This window comes from Mustelus asterias, chromosome 13 (genome assembly GCF_964213995.1).
Source record: "Mustelus asterias chromosome 13, sMusAst1.hap1.1, whole genome shotgun sequence".
Taxonomy (NCBI): Eukaryota; Metazoa; Chordata; class Chondrichthyes; order Carcharhiniformes; family Triakidae; genus Mustelus; species Mustelus asterias.
In genome coordinates this window covers 16,775,756-16,788,767 of record NC_135813.1, presented here as the reverse complement: position 1 = coordinate 16,788,767, position 13,012 = coordinate 16,775,756, and the positions used below count along the sequence as shown (strand labels likewise).

Genomic DNA, 13,012 nt, shown 5'->3' with positions numbered 1-13,012 from the left:
ATTAACAAAGCTATAGTTAAACCAGGAAGTGAGTGCAATCTTAATGTTTATACAAGAACATGATCAAATACATAGCAATCCATTCTTTAAACAGTGCAATATAGAACATCGTTAATAACTGCAATTGAGAATGATTGACTTAGTTTCAAAAATCCATTACCTTTGGTACATTCTGAACTTTCCAAACACAATCTACTACATACAAATGTATATTGAAATGGATATTTTAAACATGGGTTACCATGCATGCAAAAATCACTCAAACTCTTCTGATGCAATATTAATTTGGGGTCGCTCTGATTTGTATAGTCTCCAGTGCATTCACTCTTTGATGACAGGAACACCTTTTTGAAGCTTGGACTAATGGAACTGCAGTTTCCCCCACATTATACTGGGCAATAGTGATAATCATCGAAACATAGAGTCCCTACGGTGCAGAAGCAGGCCATTCGGCCCATCGAGTCTGCACCACCAACAATCTCACCCAGGCCCTATCCCCACGCATTTACCCTACTAATCCCCCTGACACTAAAGGGCAATTTAGCATGGCCAACCAACCTAATCCACACATCTTTAGACTGTGGGAGGAAACTGGAGGAAATGCAGAGGAAACCCACACAGACACGGGGAGAACGTGCAGACTCCGCACAGACACCCAAGGCCGGAACTGAACCCGGGCCCCTGCGCTGTGAGGCAGCAGTGCTAACCACAGTGCCACTGTGCTGCTATTGACTTGTTGAACAGCGGTGAGTTAGGGACTGAGGCAAGGTATTGGCTTACTGCCTAAACGAGACTGGTTCTGGGATACTGACACTGTAGCCCAGGTCCACTGGAAATGGGATTAACAACATGCCCTGGAGTTGACTCTGCATCCACCAGCCGTAACTGTGCTGAGTACACCGTGGACCATCCTTTAATTTCCTTTAAATTTAAAACTGATGCTGTCACTTTTATTTTCAGGTCGATGGTAAAGGATTTCTAACTGAAGTTCTATTGAGAACTTCGATTGTTGCTGGAAAACGTTCACTTTCTCAAACCATTGTTAACGGCCCCGTGTCTGCGTGGGTTTCCTCCGGGTGCTCCGGTTTCCTCCCACAGTCCAAAGATTTGCGGGTTAGGTTGATTGGCCATGCTAAATTGACCTTAGTGTCAGGGGGATTAGCAAGATAAATATATGGGGTTACGGGAATAGGGCCTGGATGGGTTTGTGGTTGGTGCAGACTCGATGGGCCGAATGGCCTCCTTCTGCACTGTAAGGATTCTATGATTCTATGATCACAGCACATTCACAAGGGGACAAAGGCAACAAGATCTGCCTCTGGTAACATAATGTGGAGATGCCGGCGTTGGACTGGGGTAAACACAGTAAGAAGTTTAACAACACCAGGTTAAAGTCCAACAGGTTTATTTGGTAGCAAAAGCCACACAAGGTAACATATCCAGTGTGTCAGCTTGTTATTTTGAATCCACTACAACTCCCAGTTTAATTTTAATGGCAAGGGGGATATGAGAATACCCATGGATACTTTTCTCAGCCAAATGATTGTCAATAATACTTTCTGGCCACATTCGGTTAATACTGAAATTCAGCAAAAATATTCTTTTAGAATTGCGGAAGCAAATCAGCGATGTGAATATGATCTATTTCTGGGCATAACTCAAAGCAAATATGCTGCTTGTTAATTGGATTTGTAAACCTTGCAAGTAATTTGTGTCAATTAGCAGGAGAAAGATTGATGGCAACAATAAGGCATCAATGCAAAATGCATTACTATCGTGACATGCAACCACACACTGTCAACTGTGACGACCAATAACTACTGTACCTTATGCAAGTCTGGAATGAGATCTTGATACAGAGATCGTATCAGCATGTCCAAGGTGCGCTGACGCTTCTGAGCAAACGTCGGGGTTTCCAGGGTTGCTTTCTCGCCATTTATTACTGAAAATGACACATTAAAGCTGAGCAACACTGTGATGAAGGCCGACTGTCCCGGACACAACGCCAATTCGTCATTTAAAATTACAACACATCTGGCTCAAAACTTCCACCGCTACTTTTCTCGTGAGCTAAAGATAGAGAGCAATGACCAAGTGTCTTCTTGGAGAGACGGCTCATAAACGCACTGAGGTGTACGCCATAACCAAGCCCTTTAAAGTTTATTTATTAGCGTCACAAGTAGGCTTACATTAACACTGAATCATAGAATGATGAATCATAGAATCCCGACAGTGCAGAAGGAGGCCTTTCGGCCCATTGAGTCTGCACCGATCACAATCTCACCCAGTAATTCCCGTAACCCCTCTTATTTATCCTGCTAGTCCCCCTGACATTAGGGTTAATTTAGCATGGCCAATCAACCTAACTGCAATGAAGTTACTGTGAAAATCCCCATACTCCAGTGCCTGTTCGGGTACACTGAGGGAGAATTTAGCATGGACAATGCACCTAACCAGCATGTCTTTCCGACTGTGGGAGGAAACCCACGCAGACATGGGGAGAGCGTGCAGACTCCGCGCAGGCAGACAGTGGCCCAAGCCGGGAATTGAACCCGGGTCCCTGGCGCTGTGAGGCAGCAGTGCTAACCACTGCGCCATCGTGCCACCCATGCTAAGTGAGGAAAGCTGAAAAGGCGTTAAAGAATAGGGGATTTGAAATGCCTTGATGCTGGATGGAGTTGGGTAGTGGTGGTAGCATAAAGATCCCGTCATTCCTGGATATGGTAAAGGGCTGTTAGTGGAACCAACATTTTAATGTGCAGGCTCCAAAGGAGGCTGGATTTGACCTCACGGAGAGGGACAATACATTGGGAGCTAAAGTGGAGGCCAGCTGCAGGAATGATCGCCAGGTCATATAGTCCAGGATAAGGAACTAAAAAGAGAAGCTACAAAAACAGAAAATGCTGGAAAATCTCAGCAAGTCTGACAGCATCTGTGGAGAGAGAATAGAGCCAACGTTTCAAATCTGGGTGATCCTTCATCAGAGCAGAGAGTAGAGAAGGTACTTCAGTGTATGGACGGAGGGGAGAATGTATGTCTTAGGAACCAGAGGAAGGATGTGGGTTGACAAAAGGCCAGTGTGCGTGGCAGGAAAGGTAATGAAGGCTGTTAAAACTATTATTAAAATTTTGAAAACAAAGACCTTCTCATACTCCACACAAGAGGACAGCGTCAATCAACATGAGGAAACACTTAGTGTTCGGCAACTTATAAGAGAGTTAGCGGGAGTTTCCGGCCATGCTCACCCCAAGATCAGAAATTCCCACCCGAGGTCAACGGACCTTTGCACGGCCCGCTGAATTTTCTGTCCCACCCACTACAATTCCTGTGGCGGGCGTGACAGGAAAATTATGCCCTCAGTCTCACAATAGCACCAAAGAGAAAGTTCTAGAATAAGCAATCCAAGCGACCAACATTTAAAAACAAACCAAACACTCGGGCTTATTTCTCGAGGTATAGAATGGAAAAACAGCCAAACTTGCATCAAGCCTTGGTTAGACCACACTTGGAGTACAATTCTCAATGGCATCTTTTGGAAAGGATACAGAGGCCGGGATTCTTCCAAAAAAATTTGCATAAAAACGGGAGTAAATCCCGCTGCTTTTTTCAGCGGGATTTTCAAAATGAATCTCCCGCATTCTGTGCAGTGCAGAGTACCTCAGGGAGATTTACGCTGAAAATCTCGGAGCGGGGCCTATTCCTGGTGGAGAGGCCGGCAGCATGGCGCTGAGTGGGCTACTACGCATGCACCAATCTGTCAGTGCCAAGATCGGTGCATGCACAGTAGCCCCACACTGCCAACCTCCTATCACTGGCCAGCTCGATCGCTAGCCAGCCCCACGACCCCCCCCCATCGCTGCCCCTCCAACCCCCCCACCCTTCGATTGCTGGTCTCCCAGATGTCCCCGGGCCAGCCCTGACCCCCCCACCCATCGCCCACTCACCTCGATCTCCCCGAGACTCCTCGGCAGTCCCAATCTCCCTGACCCCCCACCCACCCGCGCTTTGAATCAGCCCATTCCCTCCCGATGTCACTGATCCTGACTGCAGAGTGGCAGCGAGACCCCCCACCTATCAAGCCCCCCCAACAGGCCTCCCCCAACCCTTGGCCCTGCCTGATGCCCGGTAGGCAGTGCAAAGGTGCCCCTTGGGCATTGCCAATTTGCCCCTTTGACAGTGCTATAGACCAGGCTGGCAATGTCCAGGGGACACCCCCCTCGCTCCTGACCTCTTGGGGCGGGGGCCTCCATAGCCTCCCTTCATTCCCTGTCAGTGGGGAGCTGTTGAAAACCCTGCTGGAGTGAACCACTCCGGCCGGGGGGAGGGGGGAGGGTAGAGAGCCTGCTAATAAGATTCAAATGAAGATTTTAAGATTTAAATCAGCACATTGATTTCCAGCGAGGAGCTGACAACGCCAGATATCTGGGGCCTGGAGACGCATGCAGTCTGTGGCACCCAGTGGGAAGCCCACAAAATGGCTTCCACTGATGTCTCCCAGCCCTCTGTGCTGCTCGAGCAGCATAGCATGCTGGGAGAATCGCCCCCGGTGACTCTGGAGAGAGTGCAACAATGATTTACAAGGATGGTAGCAGAAATGTGAAGCGATACCTACCATGAAAGGGTGACCAGGCCAAATCTCTTTTCTCTTAAAAAGAGAAGGCCGATAGGTCTTTATAATTATGCAAGATCTTGTTAGGGAGAGAGAGAGAGCGAGCGAGCAAGCGAGAGAGAGAGTTTCCAATAGTAAGGAAGAGCAAAACTAGAAGCCATCAATATCAGATAGTCCCAAGAAATCACAGAGGGTGTTCAGAAAATATTATTTTACCCAGAGAGCATGAAGGTCTTGTAGCGCCTGCCACTGGACCAGAAGCTCCAGGTTCGAGCCCAACATCAGGTCTTGTTGGCCACGGAAGGAGCGTTCAACGCATTTGAACGGGCTGATAATCAGCTCAGGAATCCTTTCACCACTTCCCCCACTCTTCCCCAATGAGTAAAAAGCAGTATGGGTGTGAGGGTACACAAGAGAGAGAGACCCAGACAGCAATCCAAATATGAAGCTTACTACCACTTGGAGTAGTCTTGGTAACAGTCTAGGTGAATTCAAGGGGAATCCAGAGGAGCACATGAAGGACAATGAAGGGTTATGTTGATGGAGTTAGATTAGGCACGACAGGAGGAGGCTTGAGTGGAGTAGAAATGCTGCCTGTCTCTGTACCGTACATCCAATGTACATCAGTTATGAAGGACAAGGCAGTGAAATGTCTAGTGAGATATGGATTTACAAAAGGGAAGCCACGCCAGAGAATCTGAATAACATTTTCTGATAGAGTAACACAAGATGAAACCAAGGGCAAGAATGCAGGTACAATAGATTTTATTAAAGCTCTTGATAAAAGGTTTTCACAAGGACATTGTGAAGAAAGCATATGGCACGCTTGCCTCCATCGACCGGGGCATCGAATATAAAAGTTGGCAAACTATGTTCCAGTTATATAAAACATTGGTTCGGCCACATTTGGAATATTGTGTCCAATTCTGGTCACCACGCTACCAGAAGGACGTGGAAGCTTTGGAGGGAGTACAGAAAAGGTTAACCAGGATGTTGCCTGGTATGGAGGGTATTAGCTATGAGGAGAGATTGAATAAACTGGGATTGTTCTCCCTGGAAAAACGGAGGCTGAGGGGCGACCTGATAGAAGTTTGTAAAATTATGAGGGGTATAATAGATAGGGTGAACCGTTGGGAGCTTTTTCCCAGGGCAGAAATGACAATTACAAGGGGGCACAAGTTCAAGGCAAGGGGGGAAAGGTTCAGTGGAGATGTGCGGAGGAAGTTTTTTACACAGAGGGTGGTGGGGGCCTGGAATGCCCTGCCAAGAGAGGTGGTTGAGGCAGACACGTTAGCGACATTTAAGACTTATCTTGACAGACACATGAACCGACAGGGAATAGAGATACAAGCGCTTGATCTAGATAGGACAACGTGAACGGCACAGGCTTGGAGGGCCGAAGGGCCTGTTCCTGTGCTGTACTGTTCTTTGTTCTTTGACTTCATTTTGAAAATGACTAGACATGGCATTGGCTGCAGTTTACATCATGACTAGGCAGTGAGACGGTGGGTGTGAATGAGAAGCTATTGAGATGGTTTGGACGAGTGCAGTCCTTCAGGGCTCAGCGCTGGTGGATTGCTACTCTTTAACCTGTTCCTAAAATATCTGAAAGACATTGCTGGTGGTTTCAACTCAAACTCAGTTAACATGGAGGCAAGCAGCAGGGACAGCTAACACACTTCGAGAAGCAGGAAGCTGAATGTAGATAAATGCAATGTCGTCACCTTAAGGATATGGAGTAGGCTTGGGATGACGTGATTCTTGAGAAAACACTGACGGTCTGAGTTGAGTTAGAACATAGAACATAGAAAAAATACAGCACAAACAGGCCCTTTGGCCCACAAGTTGCGCCGGTCATGTCCCGACCTACCTAGGCTTATAGAACAGTCTCTTAAAAGACCCTATCGAGTTTGCCTCCACCACCACTGACGGCAGCCGATTCCACTCACCCACCACCCTCTGAATGAAAAACATACCCCTGACATCTCCTCTGTACCTACTCCCCAGCACCTTAAACCTGTGTCCTCTCGTAGCAGCCATTTCAGCCCTGGGGAAAAAGCCTCCTATGGAACCGGACCCCAAGGTCCTTCTGATCCTCTACACTGCTAAGAGTCTTACCCTTGATATTATACTCCTTCATTCCATTTGACCTGCCAAAATGGACCACTACACATTTATCCGGGTTGAAGTCCATCTGCCACTTCTCCGCCCAGTCTTGCATCCTATCTATGTCACACTGCAGCTTCTGACACCCCTCCAAACTATCCACAATACCACCAACCTTCGTGTTGTCGGCAAACTTACCAACCCATCCCTCCACTTCCTCATCCAGGCCATTTATGAAAATGACGAACAGCAAGGGTCCCAGAACAGATCCCTGGGGCACTCCACTGGTGACCGACCTCCATTCAGAAAAAGACCCATCTACAACCGCTCTCTGCCTTCTGCAGGCAAGCCAGTTCTGAATCCACAAGGCAACAGCCCCTTGGATCCCATGCCCTCTCACTTTCTCGAGAAGCCTTGCATGGGGGACCTTATCGAACGCCTTGCTGAGAATTTAGCATGGCCAATGCACCTAACCAGCACGTCTTTCCAACTGTGGGAGGAAACCCAGAGCACTCGGAGGAAACCCACATAGACACAGGAACATGCAGATTCTGCACAGACAGTGACCCAAGCCGGGAATCGAACCCAGATCCCTGGCGTTGTGAGGCAGCAGTGCTAACCACTGTGCCACCAGTACAGTTTTTTCATCAAGTGTATTCCCTGGGAGAAACATTTAGAACAAATGTTCTAATATTTGTGTTCTGCTGAAGGGACTGAAATAAACTGAGTGAACTGATCTCCTCAAAATGTCCAAAGCTTTACTTTTGTTCAGGTCTGGGTAAACAAGCAGAAAGTGGTCAGCACTTTTATTCAGTTACTGTGTGCCTCAATCAACACTTAAATGTCTATATGTTGAGGGAATATATATCTATAAAATGAACTCTACTTTCGCCATCAGTGTAGAAGTATTATACGGTCATAGCTGAAACTTTCCATCTATCTTTGTTCTGCAGTGTGATGTTGTGAGGCTAGTGTACCTTTAAATGTGCTTTCTAAAAATCACATTCTCTACAGTTTGTAAGCAGTTATTTTTATTTTGTGGCACTGGCTTGGAAGTCCTTTTATTGTTAGAAGCTGGCACAGTGGTTAGCACTGCTGCCTCACAGCACCAGGGACCCGGGTTCAATTCCCGGCTTGGGTGACTGTTTGTGCAGAGTCTGCACGTTCTCCCCGTGTCTGCATGGGGGTTTCCTCCGGGTGCTCTGGTTTCCTCTCACAGTCCGAAAGACATGCTGGTTAGGTGCATTGGCCATGCTAAATTCTCCCTCAGTGTACCCGAACAGACGCCGGAGTGTGGCGACTGGGAGATTTTCACAGTAACTTCACTGCAGTGTTAATGTAAGCCTGCTTGTGACTAATAAATAAAAAAACTATTGCTGCTTAAATGATTTAAATGGGGTTTTGTTTATTGAGGTGTTGTGGGAAGATTGCTTGACAAGCCAAAGTCAGGTGGTTCCTCCACAGAGGAATCCAAGGATTGACTTTCAGTTTTGGTTAGAAGGTGTTTTTACTTCAGGCTGGATGCAGTGTCCTCTCTCTCCCCCTGCGTTTGTAAATTCTGCTGGGTGGCTGGAAGCAGGTCTTCTTCCTTTCCTGGAGTGAGAATTCTGCTGTTGGTGGTTTGCAAGCCAGTAACTAGAGTCTTTCTCTGTCTCTTGCAGTGGTTTGCTGGGAAAAACTAGAGGCCAGCAGAGGTATTATCTCTACCTCTAGGACTGCTGCAAATTACAAGGCTGAAAAGTCAGAGTTTCAATTCTCCAACCAAAGGACTAAGTTCCAGCATCACACGAGCCTTCTTGTTTTCTGTGCTAACCTGTGGCAGGTGTATGTGTATAAGTTTGTTTGTTTGGAACATTGCATTTAGTTGTTAAGGTTTATACAATATCATGGGTTGTTTTTTCTCCTTGTTTGTAATAGATAAAGGTTAGATAATAAATAAAGAGTGGGAATGGAGGGATACAAAAGAATGGTCTAGTTTGGACCAGGGAACGGCACGGGCTTGGAGGGCCGAAGGGCCTGTTCCTGTGCTGTATTGTTCTTTGGTCTTTGTTATTGCCGTATGTTAACTGTATTCTTAAATAAACTTTGTTTGATAAAAGCTCCCGAGTGGGTCATTTGAATCAGACCTGAAGTGAATCAGGGATATCAAGGCTGGTATTGTCATAGAATCCCGACAGTGCAGAAGAGGCCATTCGGCCCATTGAGTCTGTACCGACAACTCTGACTGAGTATCTTACCCAGCCCCTTTCTCTCACCCTATCCCCGTAACCCCACACATTTACCATGGCTAATCCATCTAATCCACACATCTTGCAATGCTAAGGGGCAATTTAGCATGGCCAATCCACCTAACCTGCATATCTTTGGAGTGTGGGAGGAAACCGGAGCACCCGGAGGAAACCCATGCAGACACAGGGAGAATGTGCAAACTCCACACAGACAGTGACCCAAGGCCGGAATTGAACCCGGGTCTCTGGAGCTGTGAGACAGCAGTGCTAACCACAGTGCCATTGTGGCGCCCATGTCTGTGGGTTTCCTCTTGCTTGTAAGTCACCTAACATGCTGTGATTCACCCTGTTCATTTTAACCTGGCTTCACTTTATATAGGGCTAAAAATAAACTGGATTGCCCTGAATTGTGGCAGGAACAATCTCAACACCACTTCCCCCAACTGAATCAACGAGCGATGGACAATATTGGCAATGAGACTTCAAAAGCGGCAGGTAGAACATTAAAGCCAGTCTCCCATGTATGCACCAGTCACTCATATCAACAGTTTGTATTTACACAGGACCTTCAATGTAAAGAACTCCTCACAGTGCATCGCAGACAGCTGCAGGGAAAATGTATGGGATCTAAAAAGCATTATCAAACAGATAATACCTTAAAACCTGTGTCCCTATGTGGGTGCTCCAGCCGTTCAAATAGATGAGTCTGTTTGAACAGACACTGCAAGCAGAGGAAGATATATATGGACCTGTTTTTCCCTAGTCACTAACCTGGACTCGCCCTCACTTGTGTTAATGACCAGACGCATGCATCCCTCTCGAGCTACCTTTGTTAATGGGCAGCATGGTGACACAGAGGTCGGCACTGCTGTCTCATAGCGCCAGGGACCCAAGTTCAATTCTGGCCTTGGGTCACTGTCTGTGTGGAATTTGCACATTCTCCCCGTGTCTGCGTGGATTTCCTCCGGGTGCTCCGGTTTCCTCCCACACTCCAAAGATGTGCAGGTTAGGTTGATTGGCCATGCTAAATTGACCCTAGTGTCAGGGGATTAACAGGATAAATAGATGGGGTTACGGGAACAGGGCATGGGTGGGATTGTGGTCAGTGCAGACCCGATGGGCCAAATGGTCTCCTTCTGCACTGCAGGGATTCTATGATTCTATGAATCTCAGGGCAGAATTTAAATTCCATCACTGGTGAGTTTGTGGCGGGGGGATTGGTGAGTGTAAAATTCCTCCGATGGGCTTCTCATTGGGTTCCTAGCTGTCCTGACCTCTCTGCAGTTTTATACTGGAGCAGGCGTGGCCACGTTTGACCCCATGCTTGTCCCCATTGAGGCACATATGTGGCCAGTTATTGACCACCTCAGGGACATCTACTGCCCAGCCTCAAATTTCAGGATGGCAGGAGGATTTCCTGGGTACGAGGGGAGGCCAAATTAAATTGGGTTCAGGCCTCAATCTCCATCGGCAGCCCCCTTTTAACATCGAGCACATCCCCGGTACCGGAGGATTTCCCTCCCCTCCCTAGCCTGTCCGTCAATACCCCTGCCAGCATCAGTGGGGATGTGTCCCCCGTCAACCCTACAGACAGTGGAAAAGGAAACCCCACCATCCAAAATATCCTGGCCCATCATACTTCCTTGCCCATTTTGAAGAAATCTTTGAGAAAACTTCCCAGATCTCCATGACTTTAGTGTCTATATCCCTTTCAAATAAAAAGAACGTAAGAATCATAGAATCCCTACAGAGCAGAAGGCGGCCATTCGGCCCATCGAGCCTGCACCGACAACAATTCCACCCAGGTCCTATCCCTGTAACCCCATGTATTAACTCTGTTAATCCCCTTTACACTAAGGGGCAATCTAGCATGGCCAATCCACCTAACCTGCACATCTTTGGAGAGTGGAAGAAAACCGGGGCAACCAGAGGAAACCCACGCGGCCATGGGGAGATTGTGCAAACTCCACACAGACAGTGACCCGAGACTAGAATTGAACCTAGGCCCCTGGCGCTGTGAGGCAGCAGTGCTAACCACTGTGCCACCGTACCGCCCATAAAATTAAATAAAATTCTTTCACTGGATAAGGGTGTTGTTGACTAGACCAACATTTATTGCCCATCTCTAGTAGCCCTTGAACTGAGTGGTTTGCTGTTTCAGAGGGCATTTTTTAAGGGTCGAACACATTGCTTTGGCTGTTGAGTGACACGTAGGCCAGACCAGGTAAGGATGGCAGATTTCCTTCCCTAAAGAACATTAGTGAACCAGATGGGGTTTTACGACAATGGTTTCATGGTACCATTATATTGAATTCAAATTTCACTCTGGAATGGTGGGATTCGAACCCGGGTCCCAAATGGATGACCCTGGGTCTTTGGATTGCTAGCCCAGTGTCAATACCACTGCACCACCACCTCCCTAAAAACTACAACATTTGAGTGGAAGCATTCATTTGCAATTTCCTTAATAAGGTATTGCTGTTACTTCTTGCAGGGTAAATCGTACACAATTGTGCCAAGACCAAGTAAGCAGGTAAGTAATGAAGGTCCGTGTTTGTGAGAGAGTTAGGAGAGAGGTGTGTCCCCGGAGACGTCTTGTTACAGTGTGTATGAAGCCAAGCCAGCTAGGTTGGCACGTCCATTCCTTGAGCAGCACTACCAAAGCCCAGTGCGGTGACATTGGAAAGGTCATCCTCTCTGGCTGCGTTGCTCCAATGTCTTCAGGTTTTATAAGGGCTAAAATGAATTGGAATTCCTAACCACTCTTCCCCTGTCCCACACACCTCATCACGGTCCCAACGCGTATCAGAGAGCGACAATCCGAACAACAAACAGCTGCAGCCAGACTTACATTTAACTAAAACAAAGTCCCTGAACTCGTGATGATCTGTAAACACTGGTGGAGAAGGGAGAGGAGGTCCAAACAGCGGAACACTCTCTTCGGAAAATATCTTAAGCCTGCAGAGAAAGCAAAGTGTCGACAGAAATCAGACGGAATGCAATATTAACCCTGACATTTCAATGGAATTCTGGTTCAACCGCTTTGCAATTCTTATTACGTTAACTATTCACCCCGCTCCCCCGCCACCCCCGACTTTACTCCAAAAATATGCTCCTGACCTTCGAGAGCAACTCAAAATGAATCCAAAGGTCATTCCAACATCACTAATAGCAATCGTGCCAATGCGTGCATTATCGATCAATGGGATAACTATGCTGATGGAATGTAAATAATAGAGAAAACTTTCTCATAACGGGATGTGCGCAAGCTTCTGAGGGGAATCATACACGGAATCCTACTGTGCAGAAGAGGCCCTTCGGCCCATTGACTCTGCACCGAATAGAAGCATCAACTGAAATGTGTGAACGTGAGGTAAAAACGCAAAGCGTAACAACAGTACGAAGGTTTGTGTTTTTTTAGAATCCTACAGTGCAGAAGGAGGCCATTCAGCCCATCGAGTCTGCACTGACTTTCTGACAGAGCATCCCACCCAGGCCCTATCTCTTTAGCCCTGCATATTTAACCTGCTAATCCCCTAACCTACACATCTTTGGATACTAAGGAACAATGTAGCATGGCCAATCCCCCTACCCTACACATTTTTGGATACTAAGGAACAATGTGGCTATGCCCAATCCCCCTAACCTACAGATCTTTGGATACTAAGGAACAATGTAGCATGGCCAATCCCCCTAAACTACACATCTTGGGACACTAAGGGTCAATTTAGCATGGCCAATCCACCTAACCAGAACATTTTTGGATGGTCGGAGGAAACCGGAGCACCCGGAGGAAACCCACGTAGACATGGGGAGAATGTGCAGACTCCACACAGACAGTCACCCGAAGCCAGAATTGAACTTGGGTCCCTGACGCTGTGAGGCAGGAGTGTCAGCCACTTGTAACTTTGCTGCAACCTGAAGGTGAGCAAGAAAGTTGCGGTCGGGATTTCACTTTGCTGGCTGTTTGAGTTTCTTTCTGGGTTAGAGCCCAGCTTCACAGCCAAGTGATCAGCAACGTTGAGTCGAAAATACTACACATCTGTAATAAGGGGGAAGTCCACTGTGT

At 47.3% G+C, this 13,012-nt stretch overlaps 1 protein-coding gene across 10 annotated transcripts in view; it reads right to left on the bottom strand.

The window, feature by feature from the left end:
* garnl3 (GTPase activating Rap/RanGAP domain like 3) overlaps positions 1-13,012 on the bottom strand; it is a 443,046-nt gene that overhangs the window by 100,656 nt on the left and 329,378 nt on the right. For all 10 annotated transcript variants that reach the window (XM_078226419.1, XM_078226423.1, XM_078226417.1 and 7 more), the window contains 2 exons: positions 11,795-11,901; positions 1,827-1,942 (listed from right to left, as the gene is read on the bottom strand). In XM_078226419.1, the coding sequence (XP_078082545.1) occupies positions 1,827-1,942; positions 11,795-11,901 (223 nt within the window). The remainder of the gene's footprint in view (positions 1-1,826; positions 1,943-11,794; positions 11,902-13,012) is intronic.